Below are 26,968 nucleotides of genomic sequence, written 5' to 3' on the forward strand. Positions count from 1 at the left end.
AAAGAATGAAGGAAGATAAGGATGGCCCAAACTACATTTCCCTTCTTCCCCAACTAATGTAACTCAGCCTTTGCAAGTGTCAGTTAAACAAAGCTGTAGTCAGGTGTTCAGCAAACGCATTTCTGCTCCTCTTCTTGATCCAGCAGAATCAGGGAGGTTGTTCTTTGCATTACTGTTGGATATTTCTCTCTGGCTCATTTCCCCAGCTTTGCCTCCTCCACCTCCTTCACTCTCTTTCCTATGGTGGGAAATTCCTTCCTCCTGTTATTTATAATTAGTCATAAATGGAAATGCTTAGCACATTGGAATTACTGCGTAACACAGCAGGTAGAAAGTATCTTCTTGACCTACTGGGCTTTTTATTTTAGCTGACCTGGAGAATAATTTGTTGAGGTGTCAAAGCACATGATTCTTTGTCGGCCAGCCACTTGTTCACATATATAAGTGAGACCTGAAGTTTTAAGGACTGCAGTTGAATGACTTGTTTTAACTTTTTGTATTTAAATATTAATATGTGTGCTTGGAAAAGATTAAAAAGTATACAGGTTGCTTTTTGCAACTCTTCTTGATAATGAGTATTTCTGCACTGATAGCAATGTGTTTTGAAGAAGCAGAAGTTTATGGACACTTTTGTGTGTGTGTGTCTGGCATTGCAAATAGATGATTTGCAGCAGTTAAATCATGTTTTTGCAACTAAAGCATTATACAGATGAGCGCCCTATCAACAATGCTCATTCACTTGGTGCCTCGAGGATTCTTTTTGCATTTCTAAATCAATTTCATGCATGACATTTTTTCATCACTGGGGTCAAGGCCTAGTTTCTCACTCTTCATAGAAAACACCATAAACATTTCACTTCTGGGCACACCAGAGGACTTAAATAAAAATACTAATTTTTAAAAATAGGTTCTGATTTGCTCATGTGAAAACAACACTTTCAATGGCTGCATAACTTCCTGTAGAAACAAAAATCTTCAGTACAAACAAAAAGTTTGACCCAGCAAACGTTTTGGGTCAGCACCAAGAAAGATGCATTTATTTCTGTTAAGCAATAAAAAAACCACAGTAAACTTGTGATGCTTTTGTTAGCCTTTTGTGACTGGTTTTTTTGTTGTTGTTGTTGTTTGTTTGAACCAGAATCCAAGTACTAATGAGGGCTGGTTTTTTTTGTTTTGTGTGCAGTGTATCAGGAGTTTGATCACCTGCTGGAGGAGCAATCCCCCATCGAGTCGTACATTGAGTGGTTGGACTCCATGGTGGACAGATGTGTTGTAAAGGTTGGTAAGGAGGAGGGAGTCACTGATGTGCTTTGTGAGCTCTAGTCAGGTAATACATTCTTAGAAAAAATTTTAAAAATTAAAATTAAAAAAAAAACCAAACCAAAACAATAAACAAACCAAATGCCAACCAATCAAACAAAACAGAAAAAAACCCCAAACCCGAAACTAACCAAACAAAAAACCTCAAAAAAAACCAAACAAGAAAACCCAACCAACAAAAAACCCAATAATCCCCAGCAAAAACAAAAAACAAACAAAAACCAAACAAAATACCAAACAAGCAAAAAACCCTCCAAAACCCCAAAAACAAGGAAAAAACCAAACCAAACCAAAAACTCCAAACAAAACAACCCCACAAACAAAACAACCAAACAACAACCCCCCCCAATTAAAAAAAAAGAGGGACAGGCATTGGTAATGAGCAGGCCTAAAGCAAGAGTCAGCAAAATCTCACCAGTTTTCATGGAGAATTGCTCACATTCAGGATTTTGCTTTCGTCTGCTCTTGTTTATTTGATTCCAAAAGATGGTGTTCAAGAATGAACAGGGTTGAGGTTTCCAATCAAATCAATATTTCAGGGATATGGAGAGATGAATTCAGAGTAATCCTAATGATGTAGTGCAAAGAAAAACATCATCTGGCATAAGATTGTAATGAAAAGGGTATTTAAAGCTACATAATTCATTTATATACAATCAAATGTAAGGATGAAAGACTACATTTCCATTCAATCAGAGAAACATTTATGTTGCCTTTTGAGCTGATATGGAATACCAAGGACTTGTATTTTATTTTTTTTAAAGTTCATGCAGAAACCTACTAACAACATGTAATCTTTACGTAAAGTATGAAAATATATAACTGACTATTTTAACTTCTGTTACTTCTTTGTGTTAGGATGTTCTGTTAGAATTTCAACTCTTCATTACAGTTGTTAGAGGTCAAAAGTAAAACAAAAAAAAACCAAAATATGCTGCCTCTCTTTCTGCTGCAAAGTAGTCATATAGAAAACAACAGATAATTCCCCAGATTACTTGAAATACTTTGATTGTTTTGGGCAACTTTTCTTCTAATCATTGGACTGCAATTTGAAATTAAGGACAGAGCTGTTAATTTTAATGAATTTTAATAGCTGATTGGTTGGATCTAATTCTTTAACTCACATATGGCTATAATGAAAACATTTTTTAAGATTTGATGCCTAAAGCGTGCTTTCTGGAAAGCATTTTTCCTAATAAAATGACTAAGTGAATTCACAAAAAGAAAAACATGAAGGAACGAAAACCTTTATGCTCAATATTAAACCTTATTTGAAATAGTAACAAACTTTTTCAGTGTAGATGAAACATTATGGATTATATGATTATATATATTGATTATATATTATTATATATAATATATATTATATAATAATATATTCATTATTATATGTATTGATTATATATATTGATTAAGAATGAACATGTAAGTAATTAGGTAAAGATGAAGATCAGAGCAATTTTTTTGCAGTTCTTTCATCATGTACAAAGAAGATCCAGCCTTGAATAATACTTAATTGTTTCCTCTTTCTGAAGGTTGTCCATAGTTAAAAGGTGGTTTTCTGTCTAAGGCCATTTAGAGTTTGGGGTTTTTAATCTGTAGTGTATATTTTAACGTGAAGATGGCGGTAAGTAGTTTTTCAGTATATCAAATAAAAGGTGGATATATGAATCAGCATTCAGCTGTATTGCTGGTAGAAATAAAAGTTTCTCCATGTCAGACACATCTGTTTTCTTGCAGGTAGCTGCCAAGAGACAAGGCTCTTTGAAGAAAGTAGCTCAGCAGTTCCTGCTGATGTGGTCCTGTTTTGGCACTCGAGTGATTCGGGACATGACTTTGCACAGTGCACCCAGCTTTGGTACTTGGATTTTGTTGTAATAATTGCATGCCACAGTCAAAAAAAATCTGTATCCTAGCTTGGAATGTACATTTGAAGCAAAAACATAACCAGTTTTCACATGTCCAGGGCTCTGTTAAAAAATAGGTTGTGGCTGCTGCCATTTGGAAATAATGCTCAGGCAGATGTCTGTCTGCAGCTGGGGAGCTGAAAACATCACTCCTTCCTTCTGCTTGCTGGTAGTCAGGAGCTGCAGGGAGAAGCAATCCCAGGGCAGTGAGGAATCAATTACAGGAGAATTCATTCCCTGATGCACTTCAGGGCAAAGTGAGCCTTTGCTCACCCAAACCACTCTGCCCAAGAGTTGTGCCAAGAGAGATGACTTTGTGCTGAAGTGGATGAAAAGCTCTCCAGTGAAACACTTTGCCAGCTCTGCTCTTAAAGGACATAGCTTTTGAAACTGGTCTTTGCAAAATGAGGGTGCTTCTGTGGTCTGGAGAGAGCCTCTTCCATTTTTTAAGGAGTCAGTCAGGATGAAAAAATAGATTTTTACTTTTTAAATGAAAAAGCATGTTGCTTTCCTACACTGTTGGAAATGGGGCTTTGTCCTGGGATACAAAGAGTTCAGATTAAAATCAGGTAAAAGCAAGAATGATTAGACTGGTGTGCCATGAGTGAGAGCATTCAGTCACTCAGGACCAGACTTTGCATGAGGGATGCTTTTTACAAATGCACATTTGTCCAAAGATGTTTCTAGAAGATCAATAAAGAATGGTTTTATGTGGGTATTGCATTGCATTGAGCAGCTGTAAGGTTTTCTGCTGACTGAGCTTTGATGTCCTTTATGCTTTTAGAACTGTCTAATAGCATATATTTTGATACTGTCAGTTGGAGACAATATGATATTAAGTTTTATGTATTTTTAATACATGTAATATGTATTTACATAACATGTTTATATTTTAATCTGAGACCATTTTCATTTCCATTGTAAAAGAGTTTTCCAAGCAGGTTTTAATGAGTCATCACTAGACATCAGGACAGTGAGTGTCCCCAGGGTGATTACAATTCCCATCTGTGTTTCCAGCAAAAACCACAAACCTGTTCAGGTGCAATGCTAGCGGAGGCAGGAGGAGCCTTGAAGTTTTGAATAACAAAACCATTTCCTTATCCCATCAGGCAGAAACCTGGGCTATCCCTACCTTGTTTCCCCCCAAGTGTCACAAACGTTATTTAGCCATGGACACAAATTCATAATAATCTGCATTAATGGTGCTACTCTTTCACTGCAAAGCCATTTGACATATTGTTCATTAATTAGAGTTGAGCAAGTACCAAAAGAGTAACTCCTGAATGTAGAAAGTTCAGAGCTAGATGGCAGAAACTCTTCTGCACTTAATTGACACAGTTCTTTCTAGATTTCACAATTATACATGCATTAAGTGAGTTCTGTGGAGAGAAACAAAGTTTGGTTACTGTTCTGAATATTTACATATATATCTCTTTGCTCTTAACTTAGATAAAAAGTTTGGCATTTTTACTGCATTGGAAATTGTTTCAGTGGATTGATTTTGAATTATTTTTTCCGCCTCAAACAATGTATGGACTCAGATGCTCAAAATGTAATTTTTTGGGGTTTTTTAAGTGAAATAATCTGTTAAATGATGGGATCTTTACTATATACAGGACAGTCTATTTTTACCTTTGAAACAGATGATTCCAGAATCAGACTGAAGGGAGTTGCAATACCTGGCACTGGAGTGACTGGCACAGAGATTTGATTCTGCAGAGCTTTTAAGCATGGTGATTTGGGCAGGTTGAAACAATCCCTGGCAGAAAAAAAAAGAAAAGTTGCTCTCTCTCTCTCTCTCGCTCCCTCTCTGTTTTCCTCCCTCCCTGCCTCCCTTTCCTGTTTATGCATATCAAAGGCACAGTTGGTGGCAATGTTTGGGTAATGCACCCAGTGTATAAAGTAACTAATTAGTAAGAGAAATGCCATGATTTTCTCCAGATCTGGAAATCTCACTGTTGTTTTGCTACTTCCACATAATTGCTGTATCTCTCAATAGATGCAGATACTGTGCCTTAGCTGGGTAATCATTGCCATGATTTCTGCTAACTCCTGAAAATTACAGCCAAATTCTGTTTATTGTTTTAACTACAGTGTCTTGAATGACTTCATACCTTTTCCTGAAGAAGTGATTGATTTGCTGGCTACAGCTGGATCCATTTCAGTACTTACAGATAGTCTTGAAAGAACCCAACAGTTTCATGAGAGAAACAGTAGCTTGCAAACACAGAATAAATTATGGTACATTGTGCTGAACAGCCATTCACTGTGAGGCTGAAATGCATACCCTGATATCATTTTCACTGTATAGCTCACATTTCATTTGACTTGTTTAAAAATATAAAAATATTGCATTAATTCAGCACCAAAACCTTGTTTGTCTGGTGTCTTTCACGCAAATTCTGGGCTCAAAAACTCTGTGCAGAGCTTAAAAATACACAGTGGGAGAAATAATAGGAGAGGAAGAGAGAAATTCAAAAGAATGACAAGGGCACTGGAGTGTTTTTAAATGCTGCATTCAGTATTGCCAACCCCAAGTCTTCAAAATAAAGCATTAGACCCCCCAAAAACAAAGACATTTTTAAAAACAGCAGATCTTGGGTTCTTGTTGTTTGCTTGCTAGCATTACAGTGTTTAGAGTTTGCACTTCCAAATATTTTTAAGAAACTACAAGCAACTTTCTATTTAATTAAAGCCGAGTAAGGAGCTTGATGTTAAATACTAAATACCCTGAGTTTTATACCACTACATGAAGTTTGCCAGCATTTTAGCCTGTTTTTCTTACCTTGAAGACACTTATCAGTAGTAACTGCACTAGAGTCAATGGAAACTTCCCCCTGAGAAACTGTAGTCAGAAGAAGAGTGAGAATTTTGAGGAGATTCTTGAAAATCTGGGTTTCCACTGGGAAAATCCTAGGTCAGTACCAAGGTGATCAGCCATGTCTGCTGTCTTTATTGCACTGCTGAATCAAACAGGATTTTATTTCACAAGACTTGGAGCCCAAAAGGTATCTAAAAACAAGGTCTCTGCAGTATTAAGTGAAGATCCTCACTTTTGATCTGTGAAAGGCTGGGGAAACCTGTTCCCATTTTGATCTGCTTAGTCTCATGAAAAAAGTGCAGGAATGCACTTCAGGCTCACCAGCAGCCAAAGATTTCCTGCACCCAGCAAAGGTGTTGCAGTCACATCTGTCCTTTTCCTGTGCTACTTTGCCCAAGGGCACATGTTCACCCCCAGTGTGTGCCCAGCTCATATCAGTGACGACAAAACCATGCAGGCATGGAGTGAGAGAATGGAACACAAAGACCATCGGGGTCACAAAGAGAAAGAATGTGCTCAGAGTCACTCTGGGAGCTGAATTGCCAGCTAGAATTGAATAAGGATATTGGGTCTTTCAAACCACTTCTGCCCTACAGCAGCGTGTTTGAGTACAGATGTTGGAATAGGGGTAGTTTTCTTCGTTGTGATAAAAACTCCGTAAAATATCTCAAGATAAACCTAACTTTCCTGTGAAGAAACCAGTCGTTGTGAAATGTGATTGAAATTGAAACTTGTTTGATCTTTTCCTCACGAAAGTATTTCTCCCCAAGTGTAATAATGGAATTTCCGAAGGAATAAATCCACATGAGGAATTTTAGGATTTATTTTTTCTGGCAGTAGTTGATCTCTGTTTCTATCTCATATGATGACTTTTCTCTGATATAAGCTAGCTGCTGGCTGAGCTGTTATTTTAACCTCACTGTTTTTGTACTTGTCAGAGTTATTTAGTGACTTAAATGAAAATGTGTTAAACACTCTGTGCAAATCTAAACAGAGGAGCTTTAAAAATACAAACTCATTGTATGATAAAGTCCTGGCTGGAACTATTACAGGTGCTTCATGTCATGGAGTCTAATGCATAAATTGAACAAACTCCACCTCAGTACTTGTCAGTGTCTCCCTGCAGATGGGTGTTCATCCTTTCAGGAGGGCACTGCACAATCAGTGTCTCAGCTCTCATGCTTTGCTCCTCTTACTTTGCCCCTCAAAATGCATCTGTGGTCTCTCCAACATATCTTTTGTTTCTTGTGATTTGTGATCTAGGGCAAACATTTCTTCACCATCCCTCCTATGTATTTTTTATAAATTACAGGAAGCAACTCAACTTCCTTTCTGGGCAGGTGGTTCAGAAAATTCGTTCCAGGATGTGTCACTAAGGCAGCCAGTTTGAGATTCTACTTCTGACAGAAAATGATAGCTCCTGTAGTTGAAAGGGAACAATTCTACTGTAGTGCAATTGCCAAAATTGACATTCAGTGCTAATGTAGGAGAAGAAGAATCCATCAGGTTCCAGCTCTCAGCTAGGTAGCTTTCTTACACCCTAAACCACAGCTGGTGGTAGAAGCCAGGATATGCAGGAATGCTACTCCCTGGTTTTACCTTGACCTCTCTTACCTTGAGTAAGAGAGATACCTCAGTACAAGGAGGCAGTCTCATTCAGTGCTGTTTGTGTTGAGTGCCCTAATAATTTATTTAATGAGTGTATTGAGACAGTCAATGGCTTTTTTGTTTGTTCACTTTATTATCAGGGTCCTTTCATCTCATTCACTTGATGTTCGATGACTACGTATTGTACCTGCTGGAATCACTCCACTGTCAGGAGAAAGCTAATGAGCTAATGAGGGCCATGAAAGGAGAAGGAAGCACAGGTGAGTCTGTGCTTTTGTTCATTATTTGTTGTTTTATTCCACTGATTTCTCTATTTTTTGTGTGAGGACATATCTTTATCCTTATCTAACCTGCTGAGGCTTATCCAGGAGCTAAGTGGTTTTCATTCCATCATGATGTGAAATAAATAATTTGGGAGGCATCCTGGTTAACACATTCTGAAAGAGAACTGTCTGCTTCACAACTCTGGATGTCTGAAACCCCATTCCTAGCATTCATTTGGTGTTTCAGTAAGAAATTTTGGTACTGAGTCTTTTACCTTAGTCAACCTGTCTAAGCCACCATTGAATTTCAGTGGACTCAGTGTTAATGAGTTCACTGATATCAGTGGATTTGTACCAGTCTGTATAAGAGGGAGAGATAGCAGGAGTGAGAAAGGACAAATGGCAAAGCTGTTGTTTCTGGTACACTTCTGAGTGTCTGAAGGAGATTCTGAGTCCTGCTCCACTCCACACTGCCTTGCCAGAACACAAATTGCCTTTAGTTCTTGTACTCTGGGCAGCCCCTTGTAATGAGGGCTCCTCAGTGGTCTTCCTTCCTTGCATCTGCCATTAATATTGGCAAATTAAACCTCTCTGTCACCTTTGGAAAGTTTCATTCTCCATTTCAGCTATGGCTTATATTGCCAACCTTTAGATTGATGGGAACATTTCTGTGATTAGGTACTATCTTGTATGAGGTGAAAGACTTGAATTTAATTCATTGCCTTGCCATAACCTCTTGGGTTTTTGACAAACAAGTTGCACACTCTCCACATGCCTTTAGCAGCTAAAACCATCCAGAATATCCTCTTCTTTTAGTCCACAAAGAAAGAAGGTCATGGCCAAAAGCCACAGGAATGCTCTGGAGACTCCTGTTTCTTTCCAGTGTCTCTAGAAGGTGTAGGAATGCCTAACTCAGACTGGACTCCTAATTTTAGATGTGCAATAGTACATCAAGCTGTTCATGCACCAGGAAAAATGGCACTTTCCTTTAAGAGGTCTTTTAAAGGTGCACTGAAGGTTGTAATGCTGAATATTACAGAAGTACTTCTTCCAAAGATTTGTTGCTCCTGCTATGTATTTCTTGAAATACACTGTAGAGAACTTAACTGCTTGAATTTTTTTTAAAGTTTCTCAGTGTTCCTTGACTCTTTGTTTAGCTATGTTTGATGGTTTTTCTCTCATTCTGCAGCAGAAATACGAGAAGAAATTATTCTGAGTGAACCAGCTGCTCCAACTCCCTCCCCAGCGCCGTTCTCCCCAGCTAAATCTGCCACCTCTGTGGAAGTGCCCTCTGCCCCATCACCCATCAGCAATCAGTCCCCAGAGTATGGGGGCATAACAGCTTCCACAGGTAGGTTGGCTTCTGGCAGATAAATCTGTGTGAAGGTGGCTTTTGCACTTGGTCACCCAAAATTGAGCCTGAGAACATGATGTGCTTGCAAGGTATGAGAAGCCTTCCCAAGCCAGAAGTCAGTTTGCTGTATGATGTGCAGTCTACCAGGAAAAAGATCTGATGTTTGGATGTTTTATACACCTGAAGGAAATGTGCCAAATATTTTTGGCTTAGTGAGGTTTGCAAAATCCTGAATCCGTAGTGGTTCAGGAATTCCTAGCTGGCAAAGTGGGAAATGGGCAATGGGCATCTTTCAACATATTTAACACCCACATACATTTAAATAGCTGTGCAAGTCCTCTTGGGAATGTTTTACACATTGCTGATAACTTTCATCTCTCAATGTTAGAGATTAGGAATTACATATTTGAAGCCTATTTTTCAGTGTTCTACTCTATTATGGCAAGTGATAAGGTTGGTGTGTTCTGGTGGGCCCACAGATTAGAAAAATCTGCATTTAAGGGAAAGCTTAATCTTGTGGGTGGGATTGACAGAAAACAATAAGCATAAAACTAGCTTCTTGTTTGGGCTGTGTGAATGGCCAACACCCTCTGTGCTCTAAAGTAAAGCTCATTACCTTTTGGATGTCTGTATTATCAAAAGACTGTTTTCTTAATTCATGGAAAGAAAGGCAGAAATGTGAGTGACTTTCAGAAGGCATTTCAGGCAGTGAAATTCCAGCTTTGCTGCTCCTCACTGAATAGGATGTACAATCAGAATGTGGAAACTCTCGCTTTTGTGATGGACTAGAGAAGTTACAAAATCTTCTTGAAAGAATGTCATAAAGTGATGATTTACCACACTGGAGAATTTGGCAGGGGCTAAAGAACTAATAAATCTTTCTGAAAAATGTTTTTCATGTTTTCAAGGGTGCCACAGGGAAGCACAATGCGTGTTGTGTTGGAAAGAAATTTGAAAATATTTGCCCCTACATCATAACTTAAGCTTTTTCACTGTTGGAGGCAGTACAATATTTAGGAGGGAAATAGGATGTTATTACCCCCAGGACAGTCAGACAAGAGATCCATGAGTCCTAGACAGGGCAGGTGACCACATGGCTTCAGTTCAGGTGACAGTGGAGGTGGTGAGGATCTTTGGCTCTTGCTGGAGACATTGATGTTGTGTGGAACTTGACCTGTAGGCATTGTGGGGTGGTTGTGATGCCAGAGCTTAGTATGATGCAGGGCTGTACCCAGAAGGAAAAGAGTGAAAAGAAGGGAACTGTGTGTTCTCCAGGGCCATTGACAGGAATGGAGGTTTGAGGGGCTTGTGGGGTAGTTCCTCAGATACCATAACTTCGTGGGAATGTCCTACAACAGTAACCAAAAGCCATTTGCCTCTGTCCTGACACTACATGTCCTTGCAAGAAGTCTCTTTCCATCTTTCCCTTCAGGTACTGAAAGGCCACAATTGTTCCCATAGTAGAACTTTTTAGGCAAAAAAGCTATTTCTGATTATTTTAGTTCTTTTCTTCTCAGCTTTTCATTTTTAGATTGTTTTAAAAGCTTTTGTTTGGTTGAATTGGATTTTACCCTTATGGTCTGGTGCAGTCTCACTTTTGTGAGTGTGAAAATCATCTTTGTCTTGCACAAGTCAAATTTGTCAATGCAAGTAATGCTCTGGTTAAGATTAGATATGAATATGTGACTATTTATTTTTTCTTAACTTGAGCAATTAGCAATACCACTGTTTCCCATGTTCATCATGTAGATGGAGTAGTTTTAGTTTGTTTTTTAGTTTGCTAACCGTTACACCGTGGAATGCAGTGTTTATTCACATAAAGCATTACAAAATAACAATTGTGTCTCAGCTATAGGAAATTGCTGAACTTTAAAATAGGAGTGCTGAAGATGTATTGCACATACTCAGACTACTTTATATACAGATCTATGGTATTGCAGAGGCTATTTTGAAACAGGAACCTCTGTTCTGGAAAGATGTATTTAAAGTACACTATTGATTTTCTTATGTGTCTTATATGAGGTAAATGTAAAATTCTACAAATGCTTTGCAGATCTTGAGAACTAGTTCCTCTGCTCACCATTAGCTCTCAGTTCCCCAATTTAAGGCATCATTAACTCTTTCTTGCTTGTGACATTAGCAATAAAAGTTAACTATTAAACTTGCGTTTTTAACCTTTTTGCCTTCAGTCAGTGGTCAGTTCAAAACCAGCAAATTAAACTGTTGCAAGTACAAGATACTGAGCAAAAGAAAGGTAAATCCTATGTATCACACTCTGTGGTAGAATATCTGTCATGACACCACTAACATTTTATTTAAAACTTTTTGTTAGGTTACTAGACAGTTAAAAGGCTAATTAGTCTCCATCCTTTCTAAATCACAAAGGCCAGATTAATGATTGTTCAAACTGCAACAATATTGTAATAAAAGTGATAGCTGTATGGCTGACTGTGCTGTTCTCTCTTAAAGCCCCTCTTAAAGCTCTGATTACTCATTTGCCAATGCAATCGTTTTTAGACAACACAAAATGGATTTTAATTTGTTAGTTCCTAATATGTTAGTAAACTACAGAGTTTGCTGCTCAGTTTTAAGTCTTCAGGTCAGAAATAAGTCTTCAGGTCAGAAATGGTCGTGAAAAGTCACTGATCTTCCAAGTCTAGGCTTGGTAATAAAATGCTGGGAATACTGGCACAGATCTAGCACCTCTCATTTTTGTATGAGCAGAACAAATTTTTGGGTTTTTTCCTAAAGCTTCAGCTCCTGGACTCACATGAATATTTGAGTAAACGATGAATAAAATCAGAGTTTAATTCTCATAGCTTCAGAGTGAAAAACTGAAAGCTTTCAATTTCAAAAAGCAATTCACCCCTTCAAATGGAAGGGTTTGTGTTTGTCTGGAGCTTTATAGGTAAAGTTTGTTGTGTGGGGACAGAATGGGGGTCTCACTGGATTTCTGCCTGCTTGAGGCTAACAGTACTGCTTACTATCAGACATAATGCTCAGTGCTGGGAGTGTCTCACTGGGTCTTGGTGGTTGTTTGCTCCAGTCTAAAGTAGATATAAAATTCAGCATCATGAAGCAACTTCTGGGTTTTTTCTGCACTGCTGGATGTGATGGCATCAATGACAGCAGGGCTGTTGTTGGACTAATAGCAGTTCCATTTATATTTGGCTCCCTGACAGGTCAGATGGCCTCTTGGTTGGTATCCTCAAAATCACTTTATTTTTAAAAGAGAAAAGAAAGAAGAGTGATAATAAATGAACTTCCCTGTTTTAATCAAACCCTGCATGTTCAGAACACAAAGCAGAGCAAATTGTTGCTCAATCACTATTGTTTTTGCTTATTTCAAAAAAGCAGTTCAGTTGGGTTCAGTCATATCTAAAAGAGGCTTCATCTCTTGGAGTTCAATTCTGCAACCAGCTGAGGAAATTATTCATAGAGGACTGGGACACAGACAGGTATTAAAAAGCTAACTATGAAAACCTTTCAGACTTAATTCAATCCCCTTTTTCTACCCACAACAACATTGGCAGTATCCTTGTTAATCTCGTGTGTACTGCAAATTTGTTGTCATCTTCTGACCTTCATCTCTGTCTTTGTAACAAGAAACAATGAAAATAATGTCATTTTCACTGAAAATAAAGGCATCCCTTCCACAAAGGCAAAGAGAAGTAAGGCAACTGTAGGTTCCCCAGAATATTCTGAAAAAGTATTAGCACTGCTTTCTGCCATTCTGTAAATCCAGAGCAAAACCCAACATACTTTTGTTTCTAACCCATAACCTGCAAAAGAAAGGGAGTATTCCCTAGAGCAGCTGTGTGTGGTGCTATCCTGTAGTACCTCAGGAAATTCTTGGTTAGGAGAATTAAACAAAGATATTCACAACTCTCCCAGTGCAAGACCTATTTCCATTTGTTTCTGTGGCATCTGGACAAACACAAAGCTTGTTACATTGCAGCCATTTCTTTTAAAGTTGAACTGAGTTAGCTGCCAGTTAGATTTGAATGCCAGGAGTGGCATCCCTCATCCAAGGAATTTGACTTCCCATGGGGAGCACATGAAACAACTTGCTGTCCTGGACTCACTCATTTGCCTCAGACTATGATAACATCCCCACTATATTTCAAAAAAAGAAAAGGAGGTTGTCACCGTGTCTGGGGTCAGTGAAATCACTGTATTAGATAAAATGCAAAGGATCTTTTGGCTCTGTTATTGCTGCTGCTTGTTAAAGCTAGGAAGGTCATGAGATTTTTGTATCAATGGTCAATTTTTTTGTCGGAAAAAATAAAATCAGGTCAAAGTAAAACTTCTGTTTTATGGTGAAGTGAAGAAAAGGGGAAAAAAAAACCCCTGAAACAATAATGTTACCTAAAAATAAGTATTTGGGGTTTTTCACCCTCTTTGTTGTCCTTCTTTCTTTTCTCTTTGTTTTTGCCTTTTGCATTTAGGCCTATTTAGAAAAAAAGTTGCAAATTTTCTTTTGGAATATAACACTGGGAAAATATGATGACCTTTTGAAATTGCAATGTTTCATTAAAATATTCTGTAGACAAGTTGTTGATATTTTCAAAATGCTCTTGTTTTCAAATGAAGTTATTTGGTAACTGCATAAGTAATTTTGGTCCCTTCCACCTAAACTCTATTTTTCAGTTAAGGGAGGCTTCCTTAAACATTTTCCTCAACTCAAGGAACCATGAATGGTTATTAGTCCATGGCAACGTGGGCTAGCTTTTCATCCTGGGGTCTTGGGGATCTCAGTGGTCCTCAGCTTTGGGAGGAGATGAAGACAGAAAATTCAAGAGTCACTGGCAGAAAATGCAGGCATGTGAAAACAGACCTATCACAAATACTCTTGGCCATAATACCTCCAAGGATTTCTATTATAAAAGCACCAAATCACACCCTGCTGAAGTATTTCAAGTTGGACTTGCCTTGTAAAGCTCAGAGTGCATTAATTCAGACCCAGAATTAAGCATTTCCTATTTAAAAAAAAAATTGCCTGATTTTGCCAAATAAAATCACACACACCTGAAGAAAATTAGGCACACCTGAAATAAGCTTTTCATTTCCCAAAGCCATGGAGTGGACACAGACCTGGCAGTACAATTGCTTCCCCCTCTGAATTAGGCCCTTTCATACCACAGGAAGTCCTAGAATCCATCCTGAAAAAACCTGAGTCACCTCCTGCAATTCCTTTTAGCTGAAGAAAAAGAGTCAAGAGTGCCCAGAGCCCCCCAGACCAGTGTTCTCATTGGGTTAAATTCAGTGTTCTGGTCCTCATTTGCAGGGTAATCTCAGCCAGTATGGTCATGACCTCCAGCAAGAGCTATGTTATAGTGGAACAATGGATCTGTCAGCCTCCTGAGTGAAAGGGGTGTGTGCAAAGGACAAAGGTTTCTCAGCAGCTGGCTCATGAAACTGGAGTTCCTGCCTGGAAGGGATCAGGATGATTAAAAAACTCAGCACCTTCTCAGCAAAATGGAAAACTCACTTCTTTGCTTTGCTCTTCCCACAAGCGCTCTACATGACAAAAATAAATTAAGTCCAGTCTCTGCTGCCACTAAAAAAAAGAAAGAAACATTATTTGCAGGAAGGAAACAACTAGGCTATTTCTGTCCATATACATGTTGTCATTTGGGGATCTTTGTAGTGTTGTCACTTCAAGGGCTGGTAGTACCTAGTTGGGTGGAACAGGTACAAACTGCAAAAGGATTCATGCAATTTATTTGCATAACACCCATTTTTTTCTAATCCTTCATTGTTCTGATCAGACTTCCTGCCTCAATGCAGGCCTCAGAGCTGAGCAGACCAGCAGCCCTCTCCATGTGAGAGAGACCTCAGGGTCTAGTGCCTGATGCCTGAAAAACCTTAGCCCTGGTGTTCTTCCACTTCTCAGTCCTGTTCCAGGGTTTTGGGCTTTTTTGCAAAATTATTTCACCATCACACTGGAAGTCCACAGTGTGAGATTTTCCAGATATGTTTCATTCTTCTGGATCCCTGCATGCCCCAAAATGCTCCCTATGTCTTTATGCCTCAGATACGACAGCTTTGGTCACTTTGCTTGGTGCATTTTCCATGACCATTGCCTGTTGGGTTGTTTTCCTGCAATTGTCCCAACAGCCAGCTCCTCAGTGGGTGACAGCCATGCTAACTGTGATCTTTGGCTCCTCTCTGCCTGCAGGGGCTATGCAATCCTACACGTGGTCTCTCACCTACACTGTGACAACAGCTGCAGGCTCACCTGCTGAGAATTCCCAACAGCTGCCCTGCATGAGAAGTCCCCACGTTCCTTCATCGTCTGTTACACACCGGATTCCTGTTTATCCCCACAGAGAAGAACATGGGTAAGCCACTTCCCAGTGTGTCTTGGGGGTTTTTTTGGTGGGTTTTGGATGAAATTCTGCTTAGGTGCTTTTTTTGAAATGCAGTAAAAGCTGTTTGTTGATGTGGTTAAGTCTGTATTGCAGAGATGCTGGTATCATAATTCTTTGGCTGTTGTTGCTGTTGTATAATTATATTATGTCTTAGTTTTATAATCTCATTTAATTCTATTCAAAACCACAGTGGGCCTGGAGGATATTTTCTAAAAGAGAAGGCTTCAGTAGATTTCTTCTCTGATTCCTGTTTTCCTGTGCCATGTTTTGTAAAGCTAGATGTGCCTAGAGAACAGCCCTGCTATACCATGTCTCAGGAGAGGGACTCCTTCTGTTTTGCTCAGCACTGCTGAGACCACAGCTGGATCCAATTCTGTGTTCCCCAGTCCCAGACAGACCCAGGCAGACTGGAGTAAGTCCAGAAAAGGCCACTTTGATGGTGATTGTGGGACTGGACTGAGAGGCTGAGAGAGCTGAGATTGTTGAGGATCAGGCAGAGAGGGCTCAGGGAAGGTTTTATCAGAGGGGGATGATGAGAAGGCAAAGGCAGGTTCTTTTCAGTGATATTAATGACAGAACAAGAGGCAATGGGCACAAATGGAAGTAAAAGAAATTCGGTTTAAACATAAATTAAAAAAAAAACCAAACTTGTTTTATTGTGTGATCAGACACTGGAACAGGATGCCCAGAAAGGCTCTGGAGTCTCCATCCTTGCTGGACAGACTTCATCTGGACACAATCCTGGGCAGGCTGCCCTAGTGGAGCCTGCTTTGAGCAGGGGGTTGGACTGGATAAACTTCACAGGTCCCTTCCAACCTCAGTGATTAACTGCTGTTAAGCTGCAGAAAAAAAAGTCCACAGTTTGAGGATATAGACACATTATCATCCTAATATTCTAATATTCTCCATCACCAAAATTTGCTCAGGGCTCCCAATTAAAATAATTACAAGTAAATTTATGTAACATTTTTTGATCTGGAAAAACTTTAGACATTTAGTAAATCTCTCAGTGCTGTTTTCATTAAGCAACACTTCTGTGCCATCCTCATTTGATTCAGTGCATAACTCATACATATCCATGACTAAAAAAAAAAATCATAAACTAATCAATGGAGAAGGACCAGACATAGCAAGATTAGCAAAGTGCTGCCATGATGCAAAAGGTTCAAAAGGCTTCACTGTGTTCCTCAGTCTTGCTGGAAACTCATTAACCTTGCAGAAGTGCTTTCCCAGTGTGAAAGACTCTAAACTGTCTGGAAGGGCATCAATAGATTAATTTGAACCCTGCATCTTCTTCCATCTTGGATGTGGTTAGGTTTAGATAATGTCTGAACATCACTGCTAAGCCCTTGCTGGGAAAACCTGGGTAAGGAGAAAGGAAACATCTCTCTAATTCAGAAATATGGCTGCTGGGTGAAGGCAGAAATGGAGCAGCATGGAGGTTTGGGAGCTAAGAGCATTCAAGATTTGGAACAGACCACAGTGAGGCAGGGTCTATATCATATATATGTGAGAATTCATTGTTCCTGCAGGAATCCCACGCCTCTGGTGTTTGATGGATTAAGGTGATTTGAGGAAACATTTTAATCTAGGTGAATCACCTTTTCTGAAAGGGAATGTAGATCAAATGTTCACATGTTCACAAAGATGGGGAGATTGCAGAAGGTGTCCATTCTGCTAGTGAATGGTCCAAACAATGGTGGCCAACAAACACTGACTCAAGAGCTAAGGGAACTGCTCCCTCCTTTGCCCCTGGATGTCCCTAGACAGGAGGTTGGGAACCAAAGAGAAAGCAGACAGGTTGTCCAACCTCACATCCCACTCTCTTACTGAGTTGGCTGTACTAAAGCTGAATGTTGCATTCTTCAGATTCAGACTAATTTGCTTCTCTCCCTCCCTAAAAAGGAACATCTGACTGCAGTACAAGGAGATAGCTGAACTCATTGCAGTTCTTCAAGTCAACTTCCTCAGCCTGGACAGCAATTTACTGGGAACATTGCATTAGATAACAATAAAAGGGAAAGACACTTTCTCCTCAGAAAGTGCAGAGCTGAGTCTGCAGTTTAAAATCAGTCACAGAAACATGCTGGGTCTCTGTTTGATGTTGTGCTGGACACATACTTTCACTAGTGGCATCTGCTTCCCATCTGAGCTGGGAAATATCTTTTTGAAAAAGATTTAAAATATCATCCTCCTATGACCAAAAAAAAACCAAACTAAAAACAATGGTGTGTTTCACAAAAATTGTGGAATGATTAGTGGGAATAAATTATTGTGAATACTAAAAGTGATTTTTAATGTATTTTAGATACACAGGAAGTTACAACTATGGTAGCTATAGCAACCAGCATCCCCATCCAATGCAGAGTCAGTATCCATCCCTACCACATGATACTGCTATTTCTGGACCACTTCACTACTCAGCTTACCACAGAAGCTCTTCACAGGTAATTTGCATTTATTACTTGATGATAGTTGTTATAACATTTGAAATTAATTTAATTTGTAAATTTATAACCATATTAGCTGTCTGAATTAATAAGTTGTCACCAGTCTAGACATTGATGGCTTCTAATTTTTTTATTTTCTAATATTACCTAGATATCTTTTCATTTTGGTGGAGATCAGAAGTAGCTTTCTATTGTGAATATAAAATATTAACTCTAAAATCCAGCAGTCTGGCTCATGGAGTAGCTAAAGCAAAATGTATTATAACTTGTTGTATAATTCTTAGGTGTTAGGAGCAGGAAGAGTTCCCTAAGAAGAAATAACAGTGTTTTCATACAGCTGAAGATGCAGAGACAATAGTGAATTCTTCTAGGGTCCCTGATTTTGGGAATACCCATGTTTAGGAATTTGCTGACAGTCTTTTTAAAGACAAGTTAGCTTCTGTAAAATGCCTGCCCTTATCATAAATCCTTTCTTAGCTACTTTTAACAAAAAAAAAAATAAATTATAAGATGTCCCCAGTAAGATTTTAGGGAACTGCACTTTTTCTAGTGATCTTTGTGAGGAGAACATATTGCAACAAATTGCAGTAGGACTCATGATGTTGCAAAATAAAAATACAGGGAGCCAAATTTACAATGAATATATCAACAGCTGCCACTATACTGAAACCAAAGGAGCTGCAATGTGCAGAGCTGGGGGAGTATAATCAGCTGAGGAGGCATTGACCATAACTTTCAAAAGAACTCTTTGTTATAATCTACATTCTGGCCAAATATAGAACTTTGGCTCAACTTTAGCAACTATTCTACCAAGCTCTTTAAGATAGTGTCTAGGGATTAACTCCTGAGAAAAGGAAAAGCTCTGTGTGGTTGGTAAATTCTCCTCTACAAACATGGATTGAGGGAGAGCCCTTGTCCCACACATGTCTGAGCCAAAACAGGTGACATGTAGTTGAGGTGGGGTTGAAGCTGCAGCTATAAATCACTCTTCTGGTATTGAAGAACATCATGTCCAACCTCTTTCTGTGGAAGAGAGTGACATACTCCAGGTTTTATCAGCTGCTTTGAGGGGTTTTGTTCAATGGAATCTTTCGAGTGAAGCTGTGCTGGGGAAGAAGTCAGACAGACGTCGATATTTTACTGTGTACAGCTCTCAGAAAGTGCAGGTGGGGGTCTGGCAGCACAGGCTGACTAATTCCCCCTGATGGCTAAGACTCTTTTTGATGACAGGAACAGTCTGTTCAAACCTTGGTCTTAATCTGAAGTTTTTCTTCTTTCCTCACCATCTGTGAATAATTCTCAAAACAGTTCCTTATTTGTCATTCCAGGCCTGATTGCTCATTTCTTGACTTGGCTTACTGGCCAGGAGCCTGGCAGACAAATGAAAAATGATCTACAGATTGATCTTTTGCTGCCTGATTCTCCAAGCCATAATGCAGGAGTGCATGCAATTCTCTGATGCTACTCATCATCATCTAGGAGCAGAGGGTTTAGTGTGTGTGTGTACTTAAACATGTCTATACTGACACTCCATTTCATCAGTTCTCTGCCTCTGCAGCTTTAGGTACCAGATGCCAGGGTAGAAAATGGACAACAACTCTGTCTAAAAGCCTCTGAGAGCTCTTATCAGCCCATGTTGAGTTCAGCAGAGTTACCTCCTTCAAAGGTAGCCTCTTCACAGTGTCACACACAATGCACCTCCACAGTGTGGGCTTGACTGGCTTCTGAGCACAGCTTTATCTGCAAGATTCACCCTGGCTGGACAGGTCTTAATCCTCTTTCAGCCTATCCAAAAGTATTTCAATTCATATAGTTCTACCTTTTCCTTAAACACAAACTAATTCATCCTGCAGTAATTTTTCTTTGCAAATTTCAAGGCTAATGCCTTTAGTCGGAAGAATAATTAGAGGAATCTGTGGCAGGATACATTTTAACATATCTGGTAACATATGAAGATGCACATCATGATGTGTAAGTACCCTAGTGTGTAGCTGTAGTGAATCACACTGTGGGTTCATCTATCCAGGTCTTACCTCTGGCAACAACCAGAAAAATAAGTGTGGAGAAAAAGTCTTTGAAGTAGGGTAAGTAGGTGGTCCTTTCACCAGCATACCTATGCTGTCCTTGGCAAGAGCTAACCCAGGAATTTCCTGAGTAGGAAGCAGCAGCTGGAATGATGTCTTTTGTAGCAAACCACTGTCCATTACCCTGTCTTTGAGCTTTTTTGTACATGCAGACTTTGCCAGGGGTTGCATGAAACACTCATTCTCTTGCTAATTTTAAGTCTGTTATCTCATAATTGCACTGGGTGCCCAAGAGTTCCTTGGGTGATGAGGAATAGGGAATATTCATTCCCTGTTTAGCTACTCTCACCATCCAAGACATTACAGATCTGCATCATTCCTTCCTCACCTCCTCAACTCCTTCCAGAGTTAAGAGTTACCATCTCTTTAGTTTCTGTTGTGGCAGGTGCTCTATGCAGGTACTCAACAGAGAACCATAGAAGTAGCATAGAAATGTTTCTAGTTTTGTACCTTGCAGCTCCTACCTTAAAGACAAAAATGAATTTGTTTATTTATACATTTTTGCTGCCTTTAAGCAGCATTTATGAAGCTCATCGTTTACTTCCATGGCCTGGACAGAACAAATGGCTCTGGAACATGCTGCAGTAGTACATTCTGCTGTCACAGCAGATTAGCTCTGCACATTTCAGAGCCCCAGAGCACAATATTTGGGTATTACTTAAAGGAACTTTAAGCAGTGTTTGTACTCTGACTCTCCTAAACTGCTCTGGGGACTGCAGTGGTCTCTCATACCTTCCCAGGGGTGCAGCATGCAACACTACTCAGTTTTTCTGTAAAATATTGCATGCCAGAGTTCTACTAAACCATGTCCTCCCTTCGTATGCCTCTGCAGCAGGATTTACACAGGAGCAGCACTGGAAGACAGCAGTAGCTGTTTGTGTGACAGTGGGAGAGCCAAGGAAATCCTCTCTGAGACAGAGCCCATGCTTTAGTGTCCATTCATGTTGTTCTACCCCATCTATTTAGGAAAAAAAGAAGAATGGGAGAAGTTCTTAATCCTCCAGCACATACACATCATAAACTCATGACTATAGCAATGTAGTGAGAATAATACACCCTTCCCAATAACCACTCTGTCATCAAACAGCTGGTAATGACAGAAAGACAAAAATACTGCCCAAATCCCACCCATGCAGCAAGAGTCATTGTTCCCAACTGTATGGCTTCATAAGGGCCTCGAGACTGTTAGCATGTAATTGAAGTAATTATGTCTTGAATGCAACAGGAAACAGATGTCTTAACTTCTTTTTATATAATTACAAATAGCATTTTCCTAGGGCTCCAAATGCCACTCCCAAAAGTACCAAAATCACTTAGATGGACTTTAAAGTTTCACCCAGCCTAATTAACAGATTCATTAAGGTTCAATTTGTGGAGAAAAGGGTTGAATTAAGGGTTATAAGGATGCAATTAATCAATAGTTTCAATTTTGTCCTTTTCTAAGATTTAAGCATATTTTTATGAAGTTAATTTATAGCCAGTTCTTCACAATTCGGTAGTTTCTAGTCTGTGTTACTTGCAAGTCCCAAAGTAGTGGCTAACATGCCAACTTTAATTTACAGCATTCAGCAAAACTGGGAGCTAATACAATGTAAAGTCAGAGCCACATTCATAAGGAAAATATTTTGCTGTGTGGACATTGAAACCTTACACTTCCATGTATAATTGGTTGGTGAGTTGAGAATAAGGATAAAGAGATTATTCTCCTTTTCACTGCAGAAACTCAGCCTTCACTTCATGGGCAGACATATTTAACATTGTATTTTCTAAAATAATACTAAAAGAAATTGAATTAATTTTACTTTTTTGGGCAAGGCCTCAATAATCTGCTCAAAGTCTCACAGGCTTAAAAGGCTTCTTGTCTAGGTCTAATGGCAGCAGTAGTAGCAAGTGTGAGTCAACCCAGAAAATGGTAATTTCCTGTCAAGAGTCCTCCAACAAATGTCGCTTTTATATCTGGCAAAGATCACTAGGCCCCAGTGTTTTGAGTTGAGCTTAAGCACTCTTCATTCAACCGGATGTAGAGTGTGAAAGGTGATTCAGGCAGCATGGGCAGGCATCCGCCCAGATGGCTCTGCTTTGGACACTCCAACAAGGCTGAATAGATGCTTCATTGGGTGAGTTAATAGTCAGGCAGGGGCCAATGAGTACTTAAAAAATATTGTCTTTCAATAGTCTCTTCACTGTAGGGAAAAAGAAGTCACTGAGTCATTTGCGATTAGCTGACCTACCATTACAAAACTTTCCATCTTGCATTCCCTCATAACAGAATTTATTGTAAAATCCTGGATATTTAGAGTCCGTGTTATTTTCAAGCAATTATTCTTTTTATATTCATGACACATTCATAAACACAGCTGCATCGGGGGTGCTTGATGAAAAGGAAAAGCAGCACACTGTATCCTGTGCCCTCATGCACAGCCATCCCCTGCCTTCTCTGTCAGCCTAAGCATGGCCTCTGGGCTCACATTGCAGGAGGATCTTTCTTTTTCAGTGCATCCTGGAGTTTATTCTGGGAGCTGAGATTTCGTTCAGGGGCACAGGTTTTGTGGTTCCAAATGAGCAAAAGGACATAATATGTACAACAAGGAGACCAACCACAATACTCCCAGAGGTCATTTTCTTCTTGCTCATAGGTGAACAGTTTTGCAGTCTACAGATTTTCAAATAGCAAATTATCCTGGCAGAAGACAGGGATTTCTCTTGGCATTTGTAAGGGATATGAAAGCAAGTAATTCCCCTGTTACAAGTCACAACCTTGGTTTCAAAACCTCCAAGGGAATTTGCACTGAGTCATGATGGCAAAGCTTCTGTTATGGTTAACAACAGAATAAATCAGTTATCTCACTGGGAAGAAGACAAGGGATAATCATTGGTGTGTTATGGCAGAAGTGTAGGTTAACCCTGTTGGAAGTATACTCTTTATAATACAAGTATCTACAGTGACTTCAAATATACATCAATGGGTAATAAAGGCAAAGACCACAGTAATTGGTATCAAGTAAAATGCTGCTGAAGACAAAGACGAAAGATTTTAGCTTGGGCCATGTATTGCTTCAAAGCTTGAGTTTCATTGTTGCTGGTCACTGGAAGTTCTCATCTTTAGTGAGAGCTTTTGGGAAGTCAACAGATCTGAAAACCTGATTCTCCTTCAAAGGAGTATAAGGCTTTTCACACTCAGTATGTAAGCTCTGCTGAAGTTTCCTCCTGAAAAGCCTTTCTCTGGGGTGAAGATGGAGATTTAGATGATGTTGTATAACCTGTTGTGTTATTCTGACAGCTGGATTAGCAGTGCCAGAGCTGAAGTGTAACATCCCAGGGTGGTGCTGCCATTTCACACCCTGCTGCAGCAGCTGTGATGGCACAGGTAGATCAGCCTCTGTGGTGATGGGAAGTGCAGGTTAGATAACACCTTCCATGTCTAGATAACACCTTGGATATCTTCCCTCTCATCTGCCTCCTGGCCTGTCTCCCCAGGACACACAGGAAAGCACTAACTACAGTGTGTTGGTCAAAAAGAGTCTTCTTTTTCTCCACTCTCATTAGGAGTGGCCAGCATGTGGCTTTGAGCTGCCTGAGGCTTGTGAACTGTTCAAATATGTTTGCCAAGGCTGGGCTGCCTTCCTGGCTGTGGTCTGAAGGGAGACAGCACAGACTGTTCATGGAGACACTGCTCTAATTGCCTTGGGCTTATGTAACAGTTGCTTATGCAACTGATTATCCCCGGGCAGTGGAATAATGTGCTGAGACCCTTTGGGAATCACTGTCACCTCCCTGCTAGGAGCAACTTCTCCAGCTTTTCTCTCCATAAGCCTCCAAAACATGGGGAAGGGGTTTTAGAGCCATAGAAAGCTTTGGCATGCAGCTTGAAAGCATCAGGAGAGGTGATAGTCCTACTTTAGTGACATTTTCTAGTTAAAGAAATACCACAGTGTGAAACAACCCAAGGTATCAAAATTTTAAATTTTAAATGGTCAAGGGGAAAGTAATTCAATCTATTTTTCTGCTCCCAGATATGTGTGCCATTACCTAGCACTTTGATTAATAAATTCAATATTTAAAATCAGTGACTCTTTTGCAAGACTTTCCCAGAAACTTTGGTTTACATTGATTATCTAACAGCAGACACTGATTATCTGACATTCCACCTTCAGTGTGGTACCTTGCTGTTGGATAGCTGCTAATTCATATGCTTTTGGCTTTGTTAAACACCCAACTGTGACACCACCAGCCTTATTTTAAAATGAAGTGTGTGGCAGATGATTCTTTGATTTTTTTTTTTTAATTTTTTTTTTAATTGCAGTACCCTTTCAATGGCCCAACATCCAGAATGGAGCCCTGTTTGATGAGCAGTACTCCCAGGCTGCACCCCACACCAGTGACTCCTCGCTGGCCAGAGGTCCCAGCTGCCAACTCCTGCTACACCAGCTCATCCATGCACTCCACAAGATATGGGAATTCCAGTGACATGTACACCCCCTTGACAACACGCAGAAATTCTGAGTATGAGCACATGCAACACTTTCCTGGCTTTGCCTACATCAATGGAGAAGCCACCACAGGCTGGGCTAAGTGAAGATGACTGCTACCAGCTAAGCCCACGTACTTCAAGGAGTTTAAAACACTTCATGCTGTGTGGGACTTTCCATAGACGTTCTTCAAGGGAGGTGAAAATGGAGATCCTGGGCAGATAAATGTAGTTCATAATGTGGGCAGATTGCAGACCAGTGTGACTGAATGTTCCTGTAGCCGAAAAATACTTTTGTGCTGTTCTAGACCACTTTTTGGGCTGATCTGTGCCTTTTTTAATTGTGGGCCAACCCTGTGTGCTCTCAGTTTGAGTGAGCCATTTTTACCCCCTCTCTTACTGGCAAACATTAGTGAGTCTTACAAAAAAATGTAAGACTGCAGCAGGATCTATTTATAATTTGAATTAAAGATGGGTAATTCACCCTCAGCAAAACTCCATCATCTGTTCTTCTTTTAAGCTCTTCATGCATTCCTTAAAAACCATTCTGCCAAGTCATCACTTATTCATATCAATTCCTCTATCTGGTTCCTTAAAAAGACACGTGTTGCTGTAGGTTTCAGTTTACACCTAACTTTGTATATTGATGCACCTTTCTGTTGATCCAGTAAGTTTTATCCTTACAAAAGAGAAGAAAAGACATGTAGCATTGAATTATACACTGCCTTAAGTTGACTATTGTTCTTATTATATATGTATTTGTGTTGAGTTTGCACAATCTGGAAAAATCTAACTTCTCTGGTCAGTAGTGACAAGGTAAGAAGGGACTTGGGGACTGGGAAGATTTTGGATTCAGAGCCACATATGTTAAATATGATGATATGAAGCAATTATATAAAGAGAATGACAATGCAAACATGATTATTCACTTAATTATCTATTGACAGGTATGAAACTGTTCTCTCAATTCCTTCACGTGGTGATAATTCTCTATACGTCTACGAAAGCAAAATTCAAAGCTGTGCCTTTGAAGTTATTCTGTACTGTGTATGTGTGGAAAAATGTATTGTATTTTGGGGAGAATTTTTCTTAGACATTTTCTGTCGGATTTGTAGCTATTTGTGAGTTTTTGTTAGTTTTTCTTAACATAGCTTTTTCTTCTGTATTATAAAACGCACCAAGCAATTATGGTGGACCTATTACCCTATGGGTAAGAAATAAATAAATGGAAATATGACAACAGGCATTTTAGTAATTGTTTTGTAAATAAAATCTTTGATAGCACCCAGTGTGATAATAACCATGTTTATGCCTAAAATGGACATAAGTGTTATTTGTACAGTTGTGCAAGATATATGAGGGATTTTCACACCCAAATAAAGTTCTTGAAATTAAATAGATGCCATTTAAATTTACTTAAATACAAAAACTTCTGCAAGCTGCAAACCTTTTAAGAATCTTAGATGTCATCATGTGTGGTTTTATCCAGCAAAGGACTTGAGAACAGGTACAATTCATGGCCAATAAGTGATGCACATCCACCTGATGGATTGTTGATCCTGCCATGGTCTTAGGAAGGATCAGGATGAAGGTGAGCCCAGGCACCACCCAAGGGAAGCCAGAAACATTTTGTTTTTTATAGTAAGTTGTTAAACCAAAAACCTAATCCCCATTGACTGAAAGAGAGGAGAAAATGAGACATTTTTAGTACACAAATGTTCCATATCCTTCAACATCTTTGGGGACAACTCTGTTACCCTGATTTCAAGAGCTCAGGCAGACTGTTCAGGAAGGAGGAGGGATATTGGACACAGTGTGAGACCCAGAAAGAATAAAACCTCTCTGAGTGGAGAACTGCAACGTCACGTGCAACGTCATGGGAGAGGAATTGGGACCAACAGCAGCACCACTGAGCAGCTCATAAAAAAGAGCCAAGAACATCCCTCCCTCCCTCCCTCCCTCCCTCCCTTCCTCCCTTCCTCCCTTCCTCCCTTCCTCCCTTCCTCCTTCCCTTCCTTCCTCCCTCCCTCCCTTCCTTCCTTCCTTCCTTCCTTCCTTCCTTCCTTCCTTCCTTCCTTCCTTCCTTCCTTCCTTCCTTCCTTCCTTCCTTCATTCCTTCCTTCCTTCCTTCCTTCCTTCCTTCCTTCCTTCCTTCCTTCCTTCCTTCCTTCCTTCCTTCCTTCCTTCCTTCCTTCCTTCCTTCCTTCTTCTTCCTTTTTCCTTCTTCCTTCTTCCTTCTTCCTTCTTCCTTCTTCCTTCTTCCTTCTTCCTTCTTCCTTCTTCCTTCTTCCTTCTTCCTTCTTCCTTCTTCCTTCCGTG

General features: G+C 39.7%; 1 protein-coding gene across 2 annotated transcripts in view; it reads left to right on the forward strand.

The window, feature by feature from the left end:
• RFX4 (regulatory factor X4) overlaps positions 1–26,013 on the forward strand; it is an 84,276-nt gene extending 58,263 nt beyond the window's left edge. The window contains exons 12-18 of one of the 2 annotated variants that reach the window (XM_085049678.1): positions 1,184–1,278; positions 3,061–3,178; positions 7,797–7,916; positions 9,112–9,270; positions 15,455–15,617; positions 17,956–18,094; positions 24,485–26,013. In XM_085049678.1, coding sequence (XP_084905804.1) covers positions 1,184–1,278; positions 3,061–3,178; positions 7,797–7,916; positions 9,112–9,270; positions 15,455–15,617; positions 17,956–18,094; positions 24,485–24,757 — 1,067 coding nt within the window. In that variant the 3' untranslated portion in view covers positions 24,758–26,013. Of the gene's footprint in view, positions 1–1,183; positions 1,279–3,060; positions 3,179–7,796; positions 7,917–9,108; positions 9,271–15,454; positions 15,618–17,955; positions 18,095–24,484 lie in introns of both variants that reach the window. The other variant, XM_085049677.1, reaches the window with a different exon arrangement.
• The last annotated feature ends 955 nt before the right edge of the window (positions 26,014–26,968 follow it).

Source organism: Lichenostomus cassidix, chromosome 1Ab, assembly GCF_008360975.1.
Source record: "Lichenostomus cassidix isolate B80296 chromosome 1Ab, HeHo_3.0, whole genome shotgun sequence".
Classification (NCBI taxonomy): domain Eukaryota; kingdom Metazoa; phylum Chordata; class Aves; order Passeriformes; family Meliphagidae; genus Lichenostomus; species Lichenostomus cassidix.